We start from the raw sequence: 21,592 nt of genomic DNA on the forward strand, positions 1-21,592 counted from the left end.
ATGTATTACTATTAAGATGTTTAACGCAAATAATTTTTTATTTCAGTCACTTGAAATGCTTATCAAACTGAGTAACTTTTTAAAAGGCACAATTTAGTATAATTTAATAGTTATTTTTATAAAACCTCTCTTCACACCACATTTTTGGTTTTATTTTCAGGCTATATATGTTTCCTACAAACTATCAACCCCAATTAAACCCCCTTAGCGATGAAGTATCGTAAAATCCGTTCTTAGCGGACGTCAGCTAACTATAATCTACATCCCTGCCAAACTTTATCTTTGTCCAACCTGGATGGATAGACCATCCAGCGGTTTTTGAGTTCTCGTGATGAGTGAGTCAGTGGCCTTTCTGTTTTATATATATAGATTACGATGCATTATTTGGACACCTCCTCACCATCTATAGAGCATATATGTTAAATTTCAAGTCTCTTACTTCAAAAACATAAGACTTTCATACAAACTTCCGACCCCCGTTTTATCCCCTTAGGAGTCGGTTTTCGTAAAATCAGTTCTTAGCGGATGTTTACGCCCCATAAGGAACCTACTTGCCAAATTTCAAGTTTTTAGCTGTTTTAGTTTCGGAGATTTCGTAATGAGGGAGTCAACCTACCATTCCCCGTTTTAACCCCAAAAAGGAGTTGATTTCTAAAGATACATTATTTAGACACCTTCTCACTATCTGAAAAGCATACATTTTAAATTTCAAGTCTCATACTTCAAAAACATAGGACTTTCATACAAACTTCCGACCCCCTTTTTATCCCCTTAGGGGTCGAATTTCGTAAAACCCATTCTTAGCGAATGTTTACGCCCTTAAAGGAGCCTATCTGCCAAATTTCAAGTTTGTAGGTGTTATAGTTTCGGAGATTTCGTGGTGAGTGAGTAAACCTATCATCCCCCGTTTTAACCCCAAAAGGGAGTTAATTTCCAAAGACACATTATTTGGACACCTTCTCATCATTTATAAGGCATACATTTTAAATTTCAAGTCTCTTACTTCAAAAACATGGGACTTTCACACAAACTTTCAACCCCCGTTTAACCCCTTTAAGGGTCGAATTTTGTAAAATCCATTCTTAGCGGATGTCTACGCTCTATAAGGAGCCTTCCTGCCAAATTTCAAGTTTGTAGCTATTACAGTTTTGGAGATTTCGTGATGAGTGAGACAGCCTACCATCCCCCGTTTTAACCCCAAAAGGGAGTTAATTTTTAAAGATACATTATTTGGACACCTTTTCACCATCTATAGAGCTTACATTTTAAATTTCAAGTCTCTTACTTTAAAAACATAGGACTTTCATACAAACTTCCAACCCCCGTTTTACACCCTTAGGGGTCGAGTTTCGTAAAATCCGTTCTTAGCGGATGCCTACATCTTATAAGGAACCTACCTGCCAAATTTCAAGTTTGTAGGTGTAATAGTTTCGGAGATTTCGTGATGAGTGAGTGACCTTTCGCTTTTATATATATTTATAGATTCTCGTGTCGCGGTGTTTGTAGTTAAACTCCTCCGAAACGGCTTGACCGATTCTCATGAAATTTTGTGTGCATATTGGGTAGGTCTGAGAATCGAACAACATCTATTTTTCATACCACTAAGTTAAAAGGGGGGTGGGATTAAGGGGGTTAATAAAATATATGGCAAAACAACGTTTGCGGGGTCAGCTAGTATAATTATAAAATTGAAGTCACGGTCAAATACATATTATCTATAGTAAATTTTTACTACATAATATATTAACAGCTATTAGAGCGAAAATTGACTTACTACTGTATTTACTACTATCTAGCCCAAATCGATTGCAAAACAACCGCATCCTTATTGTATAATTGTTATATAATTACGTAAATTATTTAACATCGACTAACATTACTAATTTGTATCAAACGAAAATAATCATTAGTTCAATGAGTATAGTGGTTATATTTGAACGTATTGTTGGTATAGGTTACCTATCAACGGCGTACGAATTTGATTTTCATGTTTATAATGATTGGGATGCGCGGAAGAGCTCTAACCTCGCGAGTTGAATTTCGATACAAAGTTGACTTTCCCTTGCGGGCGTATTCTGGAAGATTGTTATCTTTAGGGCGAAGTTAATAATATATTTGTATAAGTAAAATTATATAGAACTGCTGTTTGTATACATGATGGATTTTTTTAATTTATTAGGTTATCGTCATTATTTCAACAAATCTTGGCTACGTTCATATGAATGTGATCGAATGGTTGTCAGAATAATTTCATGTTTAGTACGTAGAAATAAATTAAAAACATTTATAATTACAATAAATTGGCATCTTATAACTTAGCTTACCTACTTTGAGGAATTTAGACTAAAACCACATACTCAAAAATCACGTGTATTTTTTTTTTTTTTGAAAAGTAAATTGACATTTTCGCAATATACACTTAAAATATTAAGTTTTGTACAATTAATTATCACGACACAAATTTCTAGACAGGCATCAAGGTTGCAGGAAGTCTGTAATTTGTTTTTTTTTTGGTTTAGAAATCGTGCGTTCAACAAAATCTATCAACTAATGGACAACCCTATGGAAAAAATCTCATAACGAGATGCTACGAAAAATATGAGTTTAAATATAAACTAATCTATAATCATGGTCGATAATAAGCCGCGATAAAAGGCGAAAAAGCTGTTTCATTATAATTAGTGAAATTTGCGTATACATAAAACATAATACAGCAAAAGATGTGAATGTATTATACAAAAATTTAACTGACTCCTTTTATATTGTATGTGTGTTATATTGTGTTATAAATTAATAACATTGCGATATAAATACGATATCACAAGAATAACACCGCGAAATAATTATTAACATACGGCGATCCTACTTTATATTAGACGCCTATAATTTTATTCGTCCAGTCAATACTATATTGTTTTGAGTATCACACACAATGAAGGCTTATGTTTTTGTAAGTACTTTCATTATTTAACGGGACAATAATGTAATTAATTAGTTACAATTGTTACTAAGAAGACTAATATCATTATTATAGTACAAGCGCTAGATGAATGCAATTGAAAATAGTGGTAAAAATTAGTGACAAAAGTTTTGTCTATGGAGTGTTTGATTTTTAAATCGGTAGAAAATAATAGTAACTACATTTGACTAGTTACATAAGTGAAAAATAAAACCACACAAATTATTTGAAATTGAATTATAAAAAGTTGTAAGCGTTAAAAACGTGCGTGTCATCTCTTATTCAAGTAAGGGTTTACTCTTTTAGAATTATTTATTACTGTGGTATTTAAAAAAAAAGTTATGTTTCTTAAAAAAATGAGTGTGCTTTAGACCACACGAATGATATACAACTTTTTTAGTTGCCCCGTACAATAACATAAGTAACGTATCTCTTTCGAAGTCTCTCTCTAGCGAAGATATTCACTAACTTATATCTCCCTCTCAACTTCCGTTCGCCTCGCCTCACACTTTTCGTAACGCTCTCGTCACGCATTTACCAGCTTACTCCAAGAAGTTCTAAAAATACACTTTCTTTAGGAGAAAATTCCATAAAATTAGCATCGCGTTAAAAAATAAATCTTTGTTCGAGTTCAACTGTACTGATATCAAAATTATAGTCTACCAAAAATAGTGCACGTAAGTGACTTGTGGTAAAACAAAAATAACCAAATTTTATTACAATTGTTGATCCACAACAATAATACTCAAACGATTTCTTTCAGATAACGCTTCTCATTGCCGTACAACTGGCGACAGCGACCTTAACATTAGACAAAATAACAGAAAAAGTCCACGCAGGCCTGAAGTTATTAAAAGATAAGGCTGTCACCAAATTGCACAAGTTGAAACATGAGATCGACTTAAAGAAACTTCATCAATTCGACGCTTTACATTTCCTACCGTACGGTCATAAGCACTACGTGCATGAACACTATTCAAAGAAAACGCCTTTGATTATTGACGAACACCAAATCGAGAGATTGAAACATTATTTTGAACCACATCACCATCACGTTGAGCATCACAAGCCAGCCCCATTGCATTATCATCATGTTGAACATTTTGAACATCTTTAAATTTGTGCCTTTGAAAAACTTTAATGATATTATGTACCAGTATTAGTATAATTCTGCTTATTTTATATTGACAAAACAAACCATTGTGATTTTAATGATCGTTCGCTTCAGCCTGTAATATCCCACTACTGGGCATAGGCCTCTTTCCCCATGTAGGAGAAGGATCAGAGCTTAATCCACCATGCTGCTGGTTGGCGGATATATTCCCTACTATGAGTAAAGATCACTATCAGGTGTACATGATAACAAGAGGGACCGACGGCTTAACGTGCTCTCCGAGGTCCGGTGGGGAGACCCACTAGTACTGCACAATGATCGTTCACTGATCAATTATTGCAATAGGTGTAATAATTTTGTGTAAAAAGCATTTGGTGTGCTTACAAGATACCTATAAACAGAGCACGCGTTCATTGAAAGGCTTGTACCTGAAACTAGAGTAAAAACAGTACAGGAACTCATGTTCAGAAAAGCTACATTACTTGTATACTAAAATGAGTTAGTTATCTGTCCTTGACTTCTATTTTACTCTAAAGATTTTTTATTAAACGTCTTCAATGTCAATAAGTCTTAAAATAATTATTCTATAGAATTAATAACACATACAGCCATGCAACTTATTCGTAACTTTGTTTTGAAATGTAATGAAAAAATTTAAATAGCTTTTTCCAAAGCTTTATGTCCAAAATAGTATATTAAATTTTATTAATGTATAGAGTTATGTAAGTCGCTTAAAATGTTCTTTTAAAATATTGTAAATGTGATCTTAATCATTAAGTTATAGGTATTTTTAAAATTATGAAAACTAAATTCCAGTTTTTGATAGGCACTTGCTTATCATAAGTGTCTTCTAAATAAACGCAATATAAAACCAATATACTGGAATTAATAGAATTGAGACTTTTTAAAGATTAAAAACTTTGCAAATACTAATTTTTTCTGACACTAGAAAGAAATGAAAATAATATACATGTCTAAACTGTGGGTAAGCGAGATAGCAAATATTGTGAATTAGGTGTACATGCCTTTGTAAATTAATTTCTGCTTTTGTATTTTTTTTTATATTTTCAAGCGTGTGTGCAGTGGCGTAGACTGGTATTTTACTGCCCGGGGCCCACCGAAAATTTACCGCCCATACCAATTCATTCATTTTTTTAATCAAATTAATGTAACCTACTTATTGTAAACACAATTTTGACTACGCCCATTAACCAACTCAAAAAAGTGAAGGTTGTCAATTGTACTGTATTTTTATGTGTGTTACATTGCGGACGCGATTTAGATTTTTTTTGTAGGTACTTGTTTCCAAGTGGTTATATATAGTGGTATCGTGGTTATTTTGTTGTACGCCTTACGTGTGCCACCCAGGGCCATGGACCCCCCCCAGCACCCCCTACGCCACGCCACTGCGTACGCGTCATCTTTGATAAGTTCTAGTGTTAAGAAATCGGAATAGATTTCATTAGTACAAAACATATTTTATATTTAATAAATGACAGTGTAAATAAAAGCCTTTATAAAACAGTGTATAATACTTTTATTATAAATATTTTCTTTTACACGCACGACTAGACACAACATCACATGTTATGCGGAATTTATAAACAATTATAAACCGAATATTCAGTTTAAAATATTTGAAATTGAAAAATTCAAAAGTAAATACAGTTTTACAAGTCAAAATATATGGAAATTAAAAAGAGTCCGTATATGACGTGTCGCTTATATAAAAAGTCATTTACAAATTACTTCATTTTTTATAAAAATATTCTTAAATCAAAATATTTTGCTAAATCTTTTTGCCTAGCTGTGTCATAATTTGAAATTAATTAAAGTTAAAGCAATGTAAACAAAGATATATCTTCTTATATTTTGACATAACATAAAATCCGAATGGATTTAGTTTCTAATAAATTATCAGGAGGATATTCTCAAATCCTATAATACTTACATTAGAAAAACATTTACTAAATACAGAATTATAACATGTTTAAGTAATACAAGAACGAAAAAAATAATAATAATAAGACAATCAATGTACAATTACTGACCAATACTCAAATCATTTAACAATTTATCAAAAACGTCTTCCGTTTCCTGTTTATTCTGAAATTCTCCTAATCCATTTTGAAAATCACCAAAATCCTCCTTGGTGTCAACTAGGCCTAATTCTGTCAACAATGTCAAGTTGTCACTATCAGTTTTGACAGCGCTGTCACTGTCAAAGTTGATATTGTCAGTGTCAAGAACTGTCAAATCGGGTAACAGTTGTTCCGACGAGTCAGTGTTATCTTTGTCTTGATCTTGTCTTCGATTCGTCGGTTTAACGTCTTTAGTGTCTTCATCTGACACGTCGTGATATTCTCGTATTTCTTTCGCGAATTCAATTTCGTCACCGTCATCTTGACTGTCCTGAGATAGGAATTATTAATTGATTGATTGAATAGTATCTATAATATAAAAATGAGTCGCTGAATGTGTTGCTAAGCGCAAAACTCGAGAACGGTTGGACCGATTTCGCTAATTCTTTTTTTAAAATATTCCTTGAAGTACGAGGATGGTACTTACGGAGAGAAAAATTCTAAAAAAAAAATTAATAAAATTAAAGAATCGACTGTTAGGCGATACGAAGTTCGCCGGGTCAGCTAGTGTAGTTATATATGAAGTAACGCGAAGGTATGTTAAATACGTGCAATATGTAAATTTTACGGGCACATAACATACTTAAAAAATAAAGCATATAGCGCATGAGTCATAAAAAAACCTCTTCGACAAAAGTTGTAAATAATAAAAATAATAAAACAAGAAAAACTAGAAGTGTTTTATGTTACATAGTACTTGTATAGTTACTTGTATAATCTGTGCTGTAGACTTGTACTGGAAGGCGTTCTGCGATAGATCCACCTCGACCGGGAACAACGTCGCGTTCTCCTTCAGATGCTCTACTGTTTCACTGGAATTTGGAAAAATTGTAATTCGGATTATCATAAACATACATTTCATAATATAACATACAGCTAAATAAGACCGCTCTTAAGTACTATTGGGTCCTCCGGCGAGTGAGGCAGTCAGAGCTTATGGGAGGGGTGGGGGGTAAAAATCGGCAACGTACTTGCTCCTGGTGTTGCAGGCGTTTATAAGTTACGGTGCTTACCATCTGGCGGCTGTACGCTTGTTTGTCACTTTTTGTAATATAATAAAATTGTACATATTTGCTCGCAAACGAAAAAAAAAACAACTTCAATCAAGTACATCGACAAGTAATACAACGTAGGTAGACGAAACAATAGTCACGTATATTCGTGTTATTAAAGATTACTCAAAAATTAGTCGTCAGATAGTCAGATCTGGATTACAATTTAAATGGGGGTACAAGACAAGTATCAGCTTTTTTAGATGAAAACAAGAATCATATCGGTTCAATCAGTAAAAAGGTATGAAGTATAATTACATACGCATAAATACGCATTATTAACATAACTCAAAAAGTACTCGTTGGATCTAAATTAAATTTTAAAAAGAACCACATGACACGCACCACTTTTTGAACAATTTTTTTTAATCAAAATCAGTCTACCCAGTCAAAAGTTCTGGGGTCACATGCATAAAAAATATATAAACGAATTGAGAACCTCCTCCGTTCCATTTGAAACCCATTAATCCTGAAGAAGAGAAGGTAATAAGAAAATTCTAAATGTATATTGTTACATACTTGAGGTAAACAGCCAACCCCTGTATAAACCTCCTCAGCTGGTAGGCGACGTCCTGGGTTTTCTTGTTATCCAAGAGCTCCAGCTTGACCAGAACGTCTGACCTCAGTCTAGCGAACCTATTCCTTGCTTCTTGACGGCAACGGAGAATCAATCTTCAATTAAAATAATTTATTGGATTAGCGGTAGACTTAATCGATTATCAACTGACAATTATGGGCAAAATAATAAAAATAGAGCATTCGCTATGATACTGGCGGAAGCCAGTTCGATTCCCGAATAAAATATTATCGCTAAATTTATCTAAGCCAAGTGTAGCATAACAGCAGCATTACATGCAATGCCACATTCATTACACATGGTATCAAAACTATCAGCTCGCAATGAATCTTATACTTTATTACGCGGACACTAGTTCATCATTACAGCCTATACAGTCCACTGCTGGACATAGGCCTCCACAAGTTGACGCCAAAAATAACGTGAACTCATGTGTGCCGCCCATAGTCACCACGCTGGGCAGGCGGGTTGGTGACCGCAGTACTGGCTTTGTCGCACCGAAGACGCTGCTGCCCGTCTTCGGCCTGTGTATTTCAAAGCCAGCAGTTGGATGGTTATCCCGCCATCGGTCGGCTTTTCAAGTTCCAAGGTGGTTGTGGAACTGTGTTATCCCTTAGTCGCCTCTTACGACACCCACGGGAAGAGAGGGGGTGGCTAAATTCTTTAGTGCCGTAGCCACACAGCACACTAGTTCAGTCTCCTTCATTCCCATACGATGAGACTGTAGAGAACTCTACCTGTACTCGTAGTTGCCGGTCTCGACGCGGTAGAGCGGTTCCTGTATCGCGTTGTAGCCGAACTCCTCGTCATCCATCTCTTTCACTTTGAGGCAGTACGACAGGTACTCGAACTTCGTGTCGGCGTACTTGCGGATTGTTAATTTTGTGTCGGGGATCGCTTTGTGTAGGTACGTTCCCATGTCTGCTAAGATCTGGGAAGAAATTTTAAAGATCGTTTTGTTATGAGGGTAGTTTTATTTAACTATATACGATATTTTATGACGGCTCCAGTAGGACCAATTATCATATTGGGTTCGAAAGTCCACAACGACGACCATTATGACATAAATCTTACAGATTGTCTATATCTGACTGCCTTTAAGTGACTCCAGGAATTAAGTCAATTCCTCTAGTAGAAAAAAACTCTTTTCTCTATCTGAAGAATCTCTGTTATACTCGAGCACTGTACAATGTCGCAATACAAATGAAATATTTTTTGCAAATGCATAAATTATTTTACAGATAAATTTTTGTTTAATTAAAATGAATTAATTTCTTAATATGGTCAAAAATCTGGAAATTCGGCGGTACATAAATAATTTATATGGTATCGGGATAAGAGAGCTCTGAATAAGCTATTTACCCTCAGCAACCTCAATAATTATCTTATCTACATAACTAAATTCTAGATTACATTTACCGGTTTCAAAGTTTTCAGCATTTTAATACCATCCCTTTCAAGCAATCGATGATACGATCCAAATTTAGTGAACGCCTCAGATGCTCTCGCTTGGGGTTCTCTCACACCGATAGAGGCGAATACATCGCCCAATGACTTATAAGTTTGAAGGACGTCGAAATAGGATTTGAGCATTCTGGAATGTTCGATACAAAAATTATTCAACATCTAATCTTTTCTATCTCAGAATAAGTTTTTATTTTGCTCCAGACCAACAACTGATATTTTCTATATTTATATTGTGACTAGCTGTGCCTGCGACTTCGTCCGCGTGGAATAAAAAAATATACCTAAGTTACTCCTTATTATATCAGCTATCTGTCAGTGAAAGTCCCGTCAAAATCGGCCCGGCCGTTTCAGAGATTAGCCGGAACAAACAGACAAACACACAGACAGACAACAATTGTAAAAAAAAATGTTTTTGTATATGTACCGTATGTACATCCATATGAATTTAGTAAAATGCGGTTATTTTAATATTACAAACATACACTCCAATTTTATTTATTTGTATAGATAGGCACTACCCAGTTGCTTTAATCTACTAATAACTCCAAATAATTACTCTACTGCTCCAAATAAACGCTTTTCCCTAATTACCTTTTCGCGTGTTCCACTAATTTTTTATAAGTCGTTTCCGTATCTCTCATTTCATTGAGTTTGGCAACTAGAGTATCATTACATAGTATTGCTCTGGAGAGCCCTAAAGCATCTGCCGTACCAGTGGACATGTTCTCAACTAGCCTATGTTTCATTTTCTTCATTATTATATCTAGAGATTTTCCTTGCTTTGGATCTGCGTGGAGTTTGTTATAGTTTATTGTTACCGTGTCCTGGAACATAAAAATAGTAATAAGAGCGAGGGTGTGTGTATGTGTGTGTGTGTGTGTGTGTGTGTGTGTGTGTGTGGGTGTGCATGCGTGTGTTTATGTGTTTTTAATCTATTCACCTTTGTCGCTTGTATCATTTTAGCCACCTCGACTTTAGTCTTTCCTTTAACACTCTGTCCATTAACTCCGACTAACTCATCTCCACTCTGCAGTGTACCATCTTTAGCTGCGGGAGTATTGTCGAATATCTACAAACAATGTTTTGGATGTTGTACAATTTTATGTGCCCTGAGTATACATAAACAAAACCTTTAGATGAGCCATAAGTAAGTTAGAAAGCTGATTGAAATACTTGAAGGCTTAAGAATTGATTGATCCAACTAGAAGAGACAAAATTAGGAAATAGTTAAGAATTTGTTTCGTGAGAGTTTATCACTGCTGTCATAAATAAACAGGCAATATTTAGGAAGGAGACCAACTTGTAACCTTAGGTTTGCACAAAATTAACATTTTGATACAAAATTAGGAAGTCAGTGTAGAGCTCATATTATTGATAATTTCCAGTTACATGAGAAAAAGAGACCCAAAATGGTACTAAGCTGTTTTAATTTAAGGTCAAGGTTATACAATATTTCATAAATGTCAATTTCTCACAATTATTATCGTGATCATTCTTTACCTGCACGATGTACAAACATGGACATATCGGTGATCCTCCACCTATACTGATACCAATCAGATTCTTCTCATCTTTATTCAGCACCACACTACCCGACGTCACCGTCATACCCCTGGAAATAGAAATGTATAATTTTAGACTCGACTCATAAATGGATTGACCCATGATTTGGACAACTTTGGACTTTGGACTTTACACGATTTTCGATAATTTAGTGCTAAAATCATATTTAAGTCGCGGATACAATGGTACAGGATTGAGTGTATCTTAACAATATTATCAGTGAAAACATTCAAACGGATATAAGAAAAACATTTTTTGAATATCATATCAAAAATTGACCGCTCCAGTGGGGTTCGAACCCGCGTCTCCGACTGACCGTGTCGGCGCTCTAGCCAATTAAGCTATGGAACGATGTACTCGCTAGAGCGAAATTTTTGATATGATGATTTTTATTTTCGGTTTAAGCGAACCGTGGCGCCGTCTATAGTGAGTTCTTTACAGAGACCCGTAACTATTCAAAGTTTCATATTACAATGAAAATCTTTGACAGGAGACGACACCATGCTATTTTTAATATGTACGATTTTATTTTTGTGTTACCCACACATTAGGAATTCTAAACATTTTTTGAATATCATATCAAAAATTGACCGCTCCAGCGGGGTTCGAACCGCGTCTCCGACTGACCGTGTCGACGCTCTAGCCAACCAAGCCATGGAACGATGTACCCGCCAGAGCGAAATTTTTTGATATGATGATTATTTTTTATGATATGATATTCAAAAAATGTTTAGAATTCCTAATGTGTGGGTAACACAAAAATAAAATCGTGGATATAAGAAAAGTTTATGTAAACATCTGTATAAAATATATGTTACATAGTTTGTCAAAATACTTACGCTTATTTGGGAACTATTTCGGTTTAATTCAAATAATTCTATGTACATCAAAATAGCCGTTTATTGAATGGTGCAGTCATTTTAAGCAATGTTTTCGTGAAAGTTAGTAAATGACTTAAAGCCCAATTCCTGTATTGAAAAACATTTCGCATTTTTAACGAGCGGTTCCTTTACGAAGATGATACATTTAAAATTTAACGGTACGAATCGTTTTGAACTTTAATCAACTTAACACAAAAACTATTTCAAAATTTGGTCGTATAAATATCCCTTTGGTACTGATGCGAAGCGATGCGACGCGAAACAATTCGAAGCGAAGCGAAAACCTTATTACAACTATCGCTTTACATTATGTGAATAAATACGACTACATAGGATAGCTTATACCATGTAGCGTTACCATATTTACCACTATTGTAAGGGAAAGGGTTGCATATCTCTTGTCTAGGTATAAAATATTTTATTCACTTCAGCCTGTGATATCTTACTGCTGGGCAAAGCCCTTTTTCCCCATGTATGAGAAGAATCAGAGCTTAATCCACCACGCTGCTCCAATATGAGTTGGCGGATATACTCCTTAGGATGAGTACCGATCGCTATCAAGTGTAGGTACATAATAACAACCGGGACCGACAGCTTAACGTGCTCTCCGAGGCACGGTGGGGAGACCCACAAGCACTAACAACCAGACTGGAAATAAATATTTGTATAAACACAAATATCCACTCCGAGCGGGAATCGAACCCGCGATCGTCGATGATTAGGCGCCACCGATACGGAACAAACACCATTACACCAGAGCGGTTGTCAAAAATATTTTATTACTTGGTATAAAAGAATTAAACTACTTAATTATTAAATTTATTACTACCAGATATTAGCAGTTACTTTGGTAGGGAATTTACTGTATTGCTCCTACACAACATGGCGTGTTAGCTTTAGATGAAATACTGCAAATATTTTAGATCCAAGTGTTTATAGATAGTTGAAAAAAAAACAAACATTTTAAATGTTTATTTATATGTATTATTATACAAATTATATCACTAGTCAAATTAAATACTAGCTGATAATACATTTATAAAAATCATAGCGTCTTTGATATTATCCCTAGAAATAGCAACTAGCATATTTTAGCTTCGACAAGCTCATCACAGGTCACACCCTCCAGAACAAACTCACATTAAATTTTGATGCTGTATCATGAATCTCTCTTGACGCATATCATTGAAAATGCAATCGGCGTTTTCTTGGTCCTGTATGAGTATTTGACTAAAATAAAATAAAAATTACAATATTTTAGTATTAAAAATAAAAGTTGACCATAATATAATTAGATAATGAAGGTTTTATATATTAGATAAGTAAGATGAATTTATGTCATGTTCGAATGATAATTAATTTGTTTTTGTATAACTAGGTCGGCAAACAAGCGTACAGCTCACCTGATGATAAGCGATTACCGTAGTTTATAGACGCCTGCAACCAGAAGCATCGCAAGCGTGTTGCCGACCCTAACCCCAAACCCCCCAAGAGTTATGGTTTCCTTACTCATCACAGGAACACAACATTGTTTGTAAGCAGTATTATTTATCTGTGATCTTCTGGAAGGTTGTTTTATATCAAACACGTGTAATAATTTTTGTTTTAATGAAATTGGTACTTACTCCTCTGATTTCTCTTCAGGCTCCGTTGCTTTATTCTCTTCCATTGTCATTAAAGAACTGAACGCGACGTAACAAGAAAAACCGTTTTAGTAAAAAAAAAAGTTTTTAGCTTACTGAGCAGTACTCATGGCGTTTTTATTCAAATTTTTGTCATTCAATATTAGGTCAAAGGAAGATGGCAAGAAGGTCGGATATGTTGACTTAAAGGTTGTGGAGATTACCGATGAAAAAGATATGGGAATTGTAATCGTGTGAAAGAGTAACCCTGCTGAAAACTGCCGTGAGAGTGACATTATACGGTGCAACGACTCTTGCGGAAAAGAGATAAATATATTTAAAAATACCATGGCAAAATTTCTTAAGAAGTTAAGTCCAGTCCAGTTTTGGGTAAGCAGTCTAACTAAAAAGATTTTCGAATTAGTCCAAACAGAAAGTTTTTAAAGGTTCGCTGTGATGTGGAACAACATGTGATTATGTTATTAGGATTAAATTATATCCGTGACCAAGGTTCGTATAATTATATCCTGTTATTATAAAGATACACATTACACACAGCGATAGATTATCAAAATCTGCTTTAAATCATTTTGTCTAGTCCCTAATGGTTAATTCGTAATAATTTAGTTTATTAGAGGAGCAAGTGTTTTAGATACATAACGTAATTTACTGCCACTGATACACGTAACGTGTTCAGGTCAACCCCTATCACAATTCCGATGACACGCTAGGCGTGTTGAGAGAATTTTCGTATGATCTGAGTCTAAATAAGCTTCTGCAATTGTTATTTATGTCTCATTACGAAATTTCACAGTTGAAATAGCATTATAGTTGTTTACATAAGTTTGGAGGAACTTGTATTGTTTTTGCTTAAAGTTGGCCGCTTGATACAATAGAAATGACATATTAGACATAACATTTATTAAATTTATACTAATTAATTTCTGAATTAACTTCTGGGCTTATCCATATACGCTTATACATATATAGACAGCTTACAATTATTTAGTACTAGTACTATTATATTTATGTTCATCATTATGGACTGGTCATTAACCTTAAAAATAAATCGGAGAAAATAGATGACCAACACAAAAGTCATAGTAAGTTTAGTAACAAATTTTGTCAGTCCCTCTAGAAGATGTCACGGTCAACTAACAATAAGTCAACGGCAAAACGAGTCCAAACGTATCATTTTACCGCTGGCCTCGATAATTAATCTACTTCTTATTTTCTTAACTAGTTGCCGACACTGGCACAATTTGTATGGAGTTAAAAAAATGTCTGTAACAAATCCATCTGTAGTAAACTAAGGGTCCTGTTTCACAAGCTACGGATAACGCTATTTGACGGATGACGATAGGGGAGAGCAGGGCTGAAAGTGCCGATTTTGACAAATCTTTATATAATTCGGATTAAACGAGTACTATGTTTGAAAGTATCTACCAGCATATAACTTACCAAGTAGTAGTACAAATGAGATAAAAGCAACCGTTAGTGAAGACGAAGTGGCCAAAGGAATTAAAGCACTAAAAACAGATAAAAGCCCAGGACCCGACAAAATCACCAACGAGGCTATAAAAATAGGATATATGTATCTAGTTGGACCTCTAACTCGACTATTCAACATGATATTGAATTGTAAAAACACTCCACGTCAATGGTCAGAGTCGGAAATAGTTTTGCTCTACAAAAAAGGAGACCCACAGAATATTAGTAATTATAGACCGATAAGTTTGCTACCTTCACTATACAAACTTTTTTCCTCCATAATAGAGAAAAAAATAAAAGAAACCACAGAAAAATTCCAACCAATAGAACAGGCGGGCTTCAGACGAGGATTTTCCACAGTTGACCATATACACTCGCTAGAGATGATAATAGAAAAATTCCAAGAGTTTAACAGACCACTCTATGTTGTCTTTATTGATTACCAAAAAGCCTTCGACACTCTACATCACTCATCGATTTGGGAAGCTCTAATATCTCAAGACGTGGCATTGGATTATATACAAGTCCTAAAAAACATTTATGATGATAGTATTAGCAGAGTGAAGTTGGAGACCACTGGGCCACTCATACAAATAAAAAGAGGTGTAAGGCAAGGAGACCCAATCTCACCAACAATCTTTATAGCGGTGCTAGAGTCCATCATCCGCAAACTTAACTGGGAGAAAATCGGCATAAACATAAACGGATCTTATTTGAGTCACCTAAGATTTGCATATAGTTCTGATATCAGGAAGCACAAACCAACTACAGCTAATGATAAACTCTCTACAAGAAGAAAGTTGTAAAGTAGGCCTAGAAATCAACTTAAATAAAACGAATGTCAATGAAATCACAAACCATAAAAAAACACCTATATATCTAAAAAATTTGCCTCTATCCTATGTTGATACCTACATTTACCTGGGTAAACAAATTTCATTTAATCAACACAACAACGAACTGGAAGTAGAGCGAAGAGTCAATATCACTTGGAAGAAGTTCTGGAGCCTAAAGGAAATTTTAAAAAGCGACTTGCCCATAAGGTTGAAGAGTAGAGTCATGAACAACTGTCTACTCCCCTCACTAACATACGCCTGTCAGACCTGGAAATTTACTAGGAAAATAAAAAATATGATCATAACAAGTCAAAGAAGTATGGAAAGAAGCATTATGAAGATTAGGAAGATCCAAAGAATCCGCCACACTGCCATAAGACAGAAAAGCAAAGTCATCGACGCTCTCAGTTACTCACAGAAGCTGAAATGGCGATGGGCTGGACATGTAGCCAGACTTACTGACAGTCGCTGGACCAAAAAGACTACATCATGGTTGGGACCATCGGGCCAAAGAAAAAGGGGTAGACCAATTGCACGCTGGGCAGACGACATTACAAAAATAGCTGGTAATCAATGGATGCAGGTAGCAGGGGATAGAGAATATTGGTCATCTCTGGAGGAGGCCTTTACCCTCCGTTGAGAGGGGTTCTTGCTTTTGTAGATTTACACCCAAAATTCAATTTAGAATATTCACAGAATTTATTAAAACACTTTTAAAGACTTTTTTATTTTTTATTTTATGTTTATAGCATTGTTTAAAATTAATTTTGCATGCACGCTGTCTTTTTAAATTGTAAATATTTACTGTAATGCAGGAAATAAAAGGCTTTTTTATTTTTTTATTTTTATTATTTTTTTTTTATGTTTGAAAGTAGTGGTTCATCCTAAGCCAAATTTAGTGTAGATTACGAATTTACCTACAGATTTTGCATATTTTTAATAGTTTTTAAGAAAAAGTGATTTTTTTATACAGCGGCGGCAAGGCACAACCAACCCCGCTTTGGGGTAAGTTGTGCCGTAGCTGAGGTTGGTTGTGCCGTTGATAATTCTAGGTGTTTTACATGAATGAAAATATATGTAGAATTAAAATACATCAATTTTATAATAATATATTTATTCCTTATACTTTTTACTATAAATCAGTTCTTAAAATGTACTTTTTTGTAACATATATTAATAACATATTAAAATAAAATATTTTAATCAATAGTTTGTACTTATTTTTTACGATTGAGATCAATTATTAAAATTATCAGTCCTTAAGGACTCTATCACAAAAAATAATAAAGATTTCTCTTAAATTATAAAATCACAGAGTTCTTCCAGTCTCTTATTTATCAGTATCTTGAGTGTTTTTAAGGAATCAAAAAAGATACAAATGCTTGGCTTTCTTCATCTTCAATACATTGCAAATGGGCCCAATTCTTACATTCTCTGCATTCAATCCATTTTTCTCCAGGGGCAGAGTTAGAATAGGCATCACAACATATGATACAGTACCATTCTTGTTCATCATCAAAACTGTCATCTTGTAAAACTCTTCTCTTAACGGGCTTAGTCGGTTTTTTTTATTTGTTTGCCTTTTCCTTTGCCTTTTCCCTTAACTTTCTTTTTAGTTTCACTTTCTTTCTTCTTCTTTTTAGTAGCCTGCTCTTCGGCCAAAGCATTTTTCTCTGGAGTGTCCGTAAGAACAGCTGTCTTTCTTTTACGTCCTTTACTATGTGCAGTTAATCTAGGAGATGCTTTAGGCAAGAGGTCTTATTAGCTCTGGTGAGAAATTTTCTGTAGTTTTATTTCCTGTGTTGTTATCAGCTGACTGAGGAAGCTGGAAGCTGCAGCAAGGGATAGGCTCTTGAAAGCACTGACGTATCTCTTGTTGATTACCTGATGGTTGACTAGTTTCAATCTCAACATTGCTACCCACATAATTTGACTCATCAAGATATTCAGGAGTCCTTTCTCGATTATTTCGAGAGACAGGCAAGTTGTCTATACTTTGTGAGGGTCGATTTATACAATAAAGGTTGCTTAGGGGTTGGTTGTGCCGCGGCAAAACCAGCCCCACGTGAACGGCACATTTTACCCCGCTCGTGATAGTGTGATATTTTGTCTCATATACAAAAATCACTCTTCTCAAAGCATCAAAATTACACTGTATAACAAACTAGGATAAATAACAAACCTTTTACTAAAACTTTCATATTAAAAGCAAGAAAAATACTAGCTTGAGACCAAAAAGTATTAAGTCGAAAATATTTACTTACGTGTCGCTGGAGGACCCTCACACGCACAGCGACACGGTCCGCGTCGCTGACGCAATTAAAATGGCAGCCGTGTGTGCCCGACTTTTAGGCATTTCGCGACGCAATACGATCGTAAATCTATCTCTTTCTATTTTCAAGATATTTGCGTCGGCACAACTTACCCCCGGCACTTTCAGCCCCGCTCTCCCCTACAAATAGACTTCGACAGCGAAAGGTAGAATAAGCCAGTAGGACCTGTTACTCCACTATTAATAGACCGCAACTTTAATATTAATATATGCGAATAAAAATATTTCATAAATATAGTAGAATTAGATGGTAAAAAAGAATAATGAATCGAAAACTTTTTACTATTGGATACTGTCATCCTATCTCTAATTACAAATGTAGTAAATAAACTCAGAGATAGGTTATTGAAACACGTTCCTATATTCCGAAAACGATTCGTTTTAAAGCATAAAAGATTAGCGAGAAGAACGGATAGTTTTATTTGATTTTTTATAGGAACCGTTAATTACTCGTAGATTTACCGGTATTTAGGTATTCGGTTGTCAGTCGAGTTTATTTAGCTGCTTGAAAAGACAAAATTTCTTTCGAGAACCCGTTGTATCGAGGTGCAAGCTATTGGGAATATTTTGTTCAGTAACCTGGTTTTCAATACAATTTATCTATCAATATGACATAAACATTAAACGTAAGTCTGGAATTTACCTTTGTTTCAATCATGTTTCAATACACATACATATGCTTACCTGTCATCAACAGATAACGAAAGAGACATTAACTTTCCACGTTTGGCACTAAACAGAAATAAATAAAAAATTAAGCACACAAAAAATAAAAATCAATAATATAATATGGTACTCTAAATTAAATTAATGATGGTATAGTAATGCTATTATGTACCGTTCAAACTATTTTAATAAATGCGTCTAAGAACTGAATAATGAAATTGTGATTTTAAATATCTCTGATAAATTTATTTACTTATTTTATAAAAACATGTAGGTACGTAATAAAGACTAAAGGGAAATCATATTTACACGCATAATATTTAACCTCAACACGTAAAAACTCTTGTTTTCTAACTAAATTAAATAAATATCAAGTCATTCTATACAATACCCATAATTATGTGAATGATACCCAAATGTGATAAAAATGAACATAAAAAAATAAAAAGCATGAATATTTACATTTTGTCCTCAAACATGCTGTTGTACGTTGGGTCCTTGTAATACTGTACCCGACGACAAACTCTCCTGCACCACGAAACAGAACAAAACTAAACAAAATATATCGTAAAAGGAAACGATGATAACATTAAGCGATAACAAAAACATTTTAAAATAATTACAACATACATTTTGTCCTCCTCGAAGAAGAAGTCATCGTCGTATTCTTGCATCATTTTCGTTATTTTTTAACTAATATTAACGAATAGGTTTAACAAAATCACTTGCACATCGTTGTTGTTAAGATTATTGATTTTTTTCGTATTTACGTGGGAGCGTCAAGCGTGTCGGTAAGGCAGGATCGACCAATCAGAGTCGAGTGAAATAGCGGGAAGATTGTTTTTAATTTTGGGATAGTCAAAAGAGGTTTTATTTGTAGGTGTAAATATATCTAAAATAATAAAATTAAATTGTAAATATATTTAGTGATTGTTCTAGCTCTATCATAATGTAAATGTAAATAAATTACTAACAATAGTTGTGCGTGTACATTGTATATTAAATGTTTTTGTTGCTTTTAGTTATGGGCTAACCAACAAAAAGAACTTTTTTTTACGGTTTTAAAATCCTAATGAGGTTGCAATCTCAACCGCACCGATCAATCTCCATCGTGTCTTCTCTACTCTATGTGACATTGGGTGCGTTGCATTTAAGGCCCACAGCGTCATCGTCCATGAGCGCTGAAATTACCGTTGCACTAACGTAAAAAAAAAACGCCGCGGGCATTTTGGGCGAATTTTATAAGTGTGGCATATTTGGGCGCTATCAGTGTCAGCTGTGTGCTCGCAATATGGCGGCATGGTGAACTGAAAACATGCAGTTGTGGGGGTTGTGAGTGAATATTTTGCATGGGTTGGAGTAAAACTTAATTCAACATGGATTCCCGGGAATTTATCTTTGCGTATTTTTACGAATCGAATGAGTGATAACATTAACAATTTGACATTTACAGTTGTTTTTTTAAAGTTCCCGCTACGTTTTAATGAAAGTCAACTCTGACTGATGTGGTTGTGTACAGTGACGTTATCTATGACGTCGAACGATCGCTCGTGACGACCACGGGCCTTAGGTAGAACGATAGAATTGACGTTGCGGGCGTTGCGGATGCTTTGTGGATCGCAGCTATTAGTGAAATCAGTCGTGCTATTTTAGGGATGGGCAAATGAAAAAAATATATCGATATATATCGTATCGATATTTTTGAAAAGTATCGATATATACTGAATAAAAAATATCGATATTTCGATATATCGATATTTTTACTACAAATTGAAAATTAATACATATTTGGCAAGTATATTAATTTTATTACATATTATTACAATGAAGACAAGTATTATGATAACAATGAAGAATATATATATTATTGTATATATGAATTACATATTATTACTAGCTGCTGTACCCGCGACTTCGTCCGCGTGGAATTTAACAAAAAAGTTATTATTCAGTTCGCAGTTATAAAAAAAAATCTAAAATAAAAGTAGCCTAAGTTACACCTTATTACACTAGCTATCTGCTAGTGAAAGTCCCGTCAAAATCGGTCCAGCTTAATGAACATGTACGCACACGTTACACCATAGATTAGCATTAGATTCACACTTTGGTATTTGATCACACTTAAATTAAGTCTAAAGAAACTTCCCAATAGACGTTTTTTGGTTGCGTTCACAAACTACAGAGGGATATAGACAGCACTAATACCAAAACTCGCAAACTCTCGCGCGCTCTGTTACAGTTATTCATTTACAGATAAAACGGACTATATGTTGAAATAAAAGTAGAATACATAATTCATTTAAAATATAATATAATTTAAAAAAAATATCGACTTCGATATTCAAAAATAAATATCGATTATCGATAATTTGAAATTAAAAATATCGCCGATATTTATCGATATTTTTTTGAAAAATATCGATATTTCGATATATCGATATTTGGTGCCCTTCCCTATGCGATTTTGCACTATTGGGACAGTATAATCTAATTTTTACATAAAAAATAATAGTAAAAATTAAAAGAAAAATGTAAAGTTCATTCATAAAGATTTGTATAAGTTTAGTATTAAAGCATTCATAAAAAAAAAACATTTATTTTTCATATCTTTAAATTTCCGTCAATTCCCTTTTATAATTAACAATATTTTATTACATACTTATACCTATTTAATTTAGAAAGGGACTCCTGACTAATTTATTGATTGGGTCTTAAAAGTAGTTATGATTTCAAGTAGACATTTTTTTCGCTAGTCATTTTTAAAATATCAACAAAAACAAAAGAGGTTAAGTATGTATATTGCAGCAAGAGCGCCTTTGAACTTTTTAAAGTATTCTTAAAAAATATATTAATATTATATGAATTTTTTTCTCTTTGAACTTGACATATGC

General features: G+C 34.2%; 1 protein-coding gene across 1 annotated transcript; it reads right to left on the bottom strand.

Annotated features, from left to right (window-relative positions):
- Nucleotides 1-5,590: 5,590 nt before the first annotated feature.
- Nucleotides 5,591-19,378, bottom strand: LOC123664539 (PRKCA-binding protein). Its single transcript, XM_045599072.1, has 9 exons — nt 19,332-19,378; nt 10,811-10,922; nt 10,251-10,379; nt 9,902-10,134; nt 9,263-9,437; nt 8,581-8,774; nt 7,786-7,938; nt 6,924-7,026; nt 5,591-6,485 (listed from the first exon to the last, which is right to left on the bottom strand). The coding sequence occupies exons 1-9, from the start codon at nt 19,376-19,378 to the stop codon at nt 6,117-6,119; spliced, it is 1,515 nt and encodes a 504-aa protein (XP_045455028.1). The 3' UTR covers nt 5,591-6,116.
- Nucleotides 19,379-21,592: the final 2,214 nt, after the last annotated feature.

The sequence above is a fragment of the Melitaea cinxia genome, chromosome 22, assembly GCF_905220565.1.
Source record: "Melitaea cinxia chromosome 22, ilMelCinx1.1, whole genome shotgun sequence".
In the NCBI taxonomy this organism is placed as follows: Eukaryota; Metazoa; Arthropoda; class Insecta; order Lepidoptera; family Nymphalidae; genus Melitaea; species Melitaea cinxia.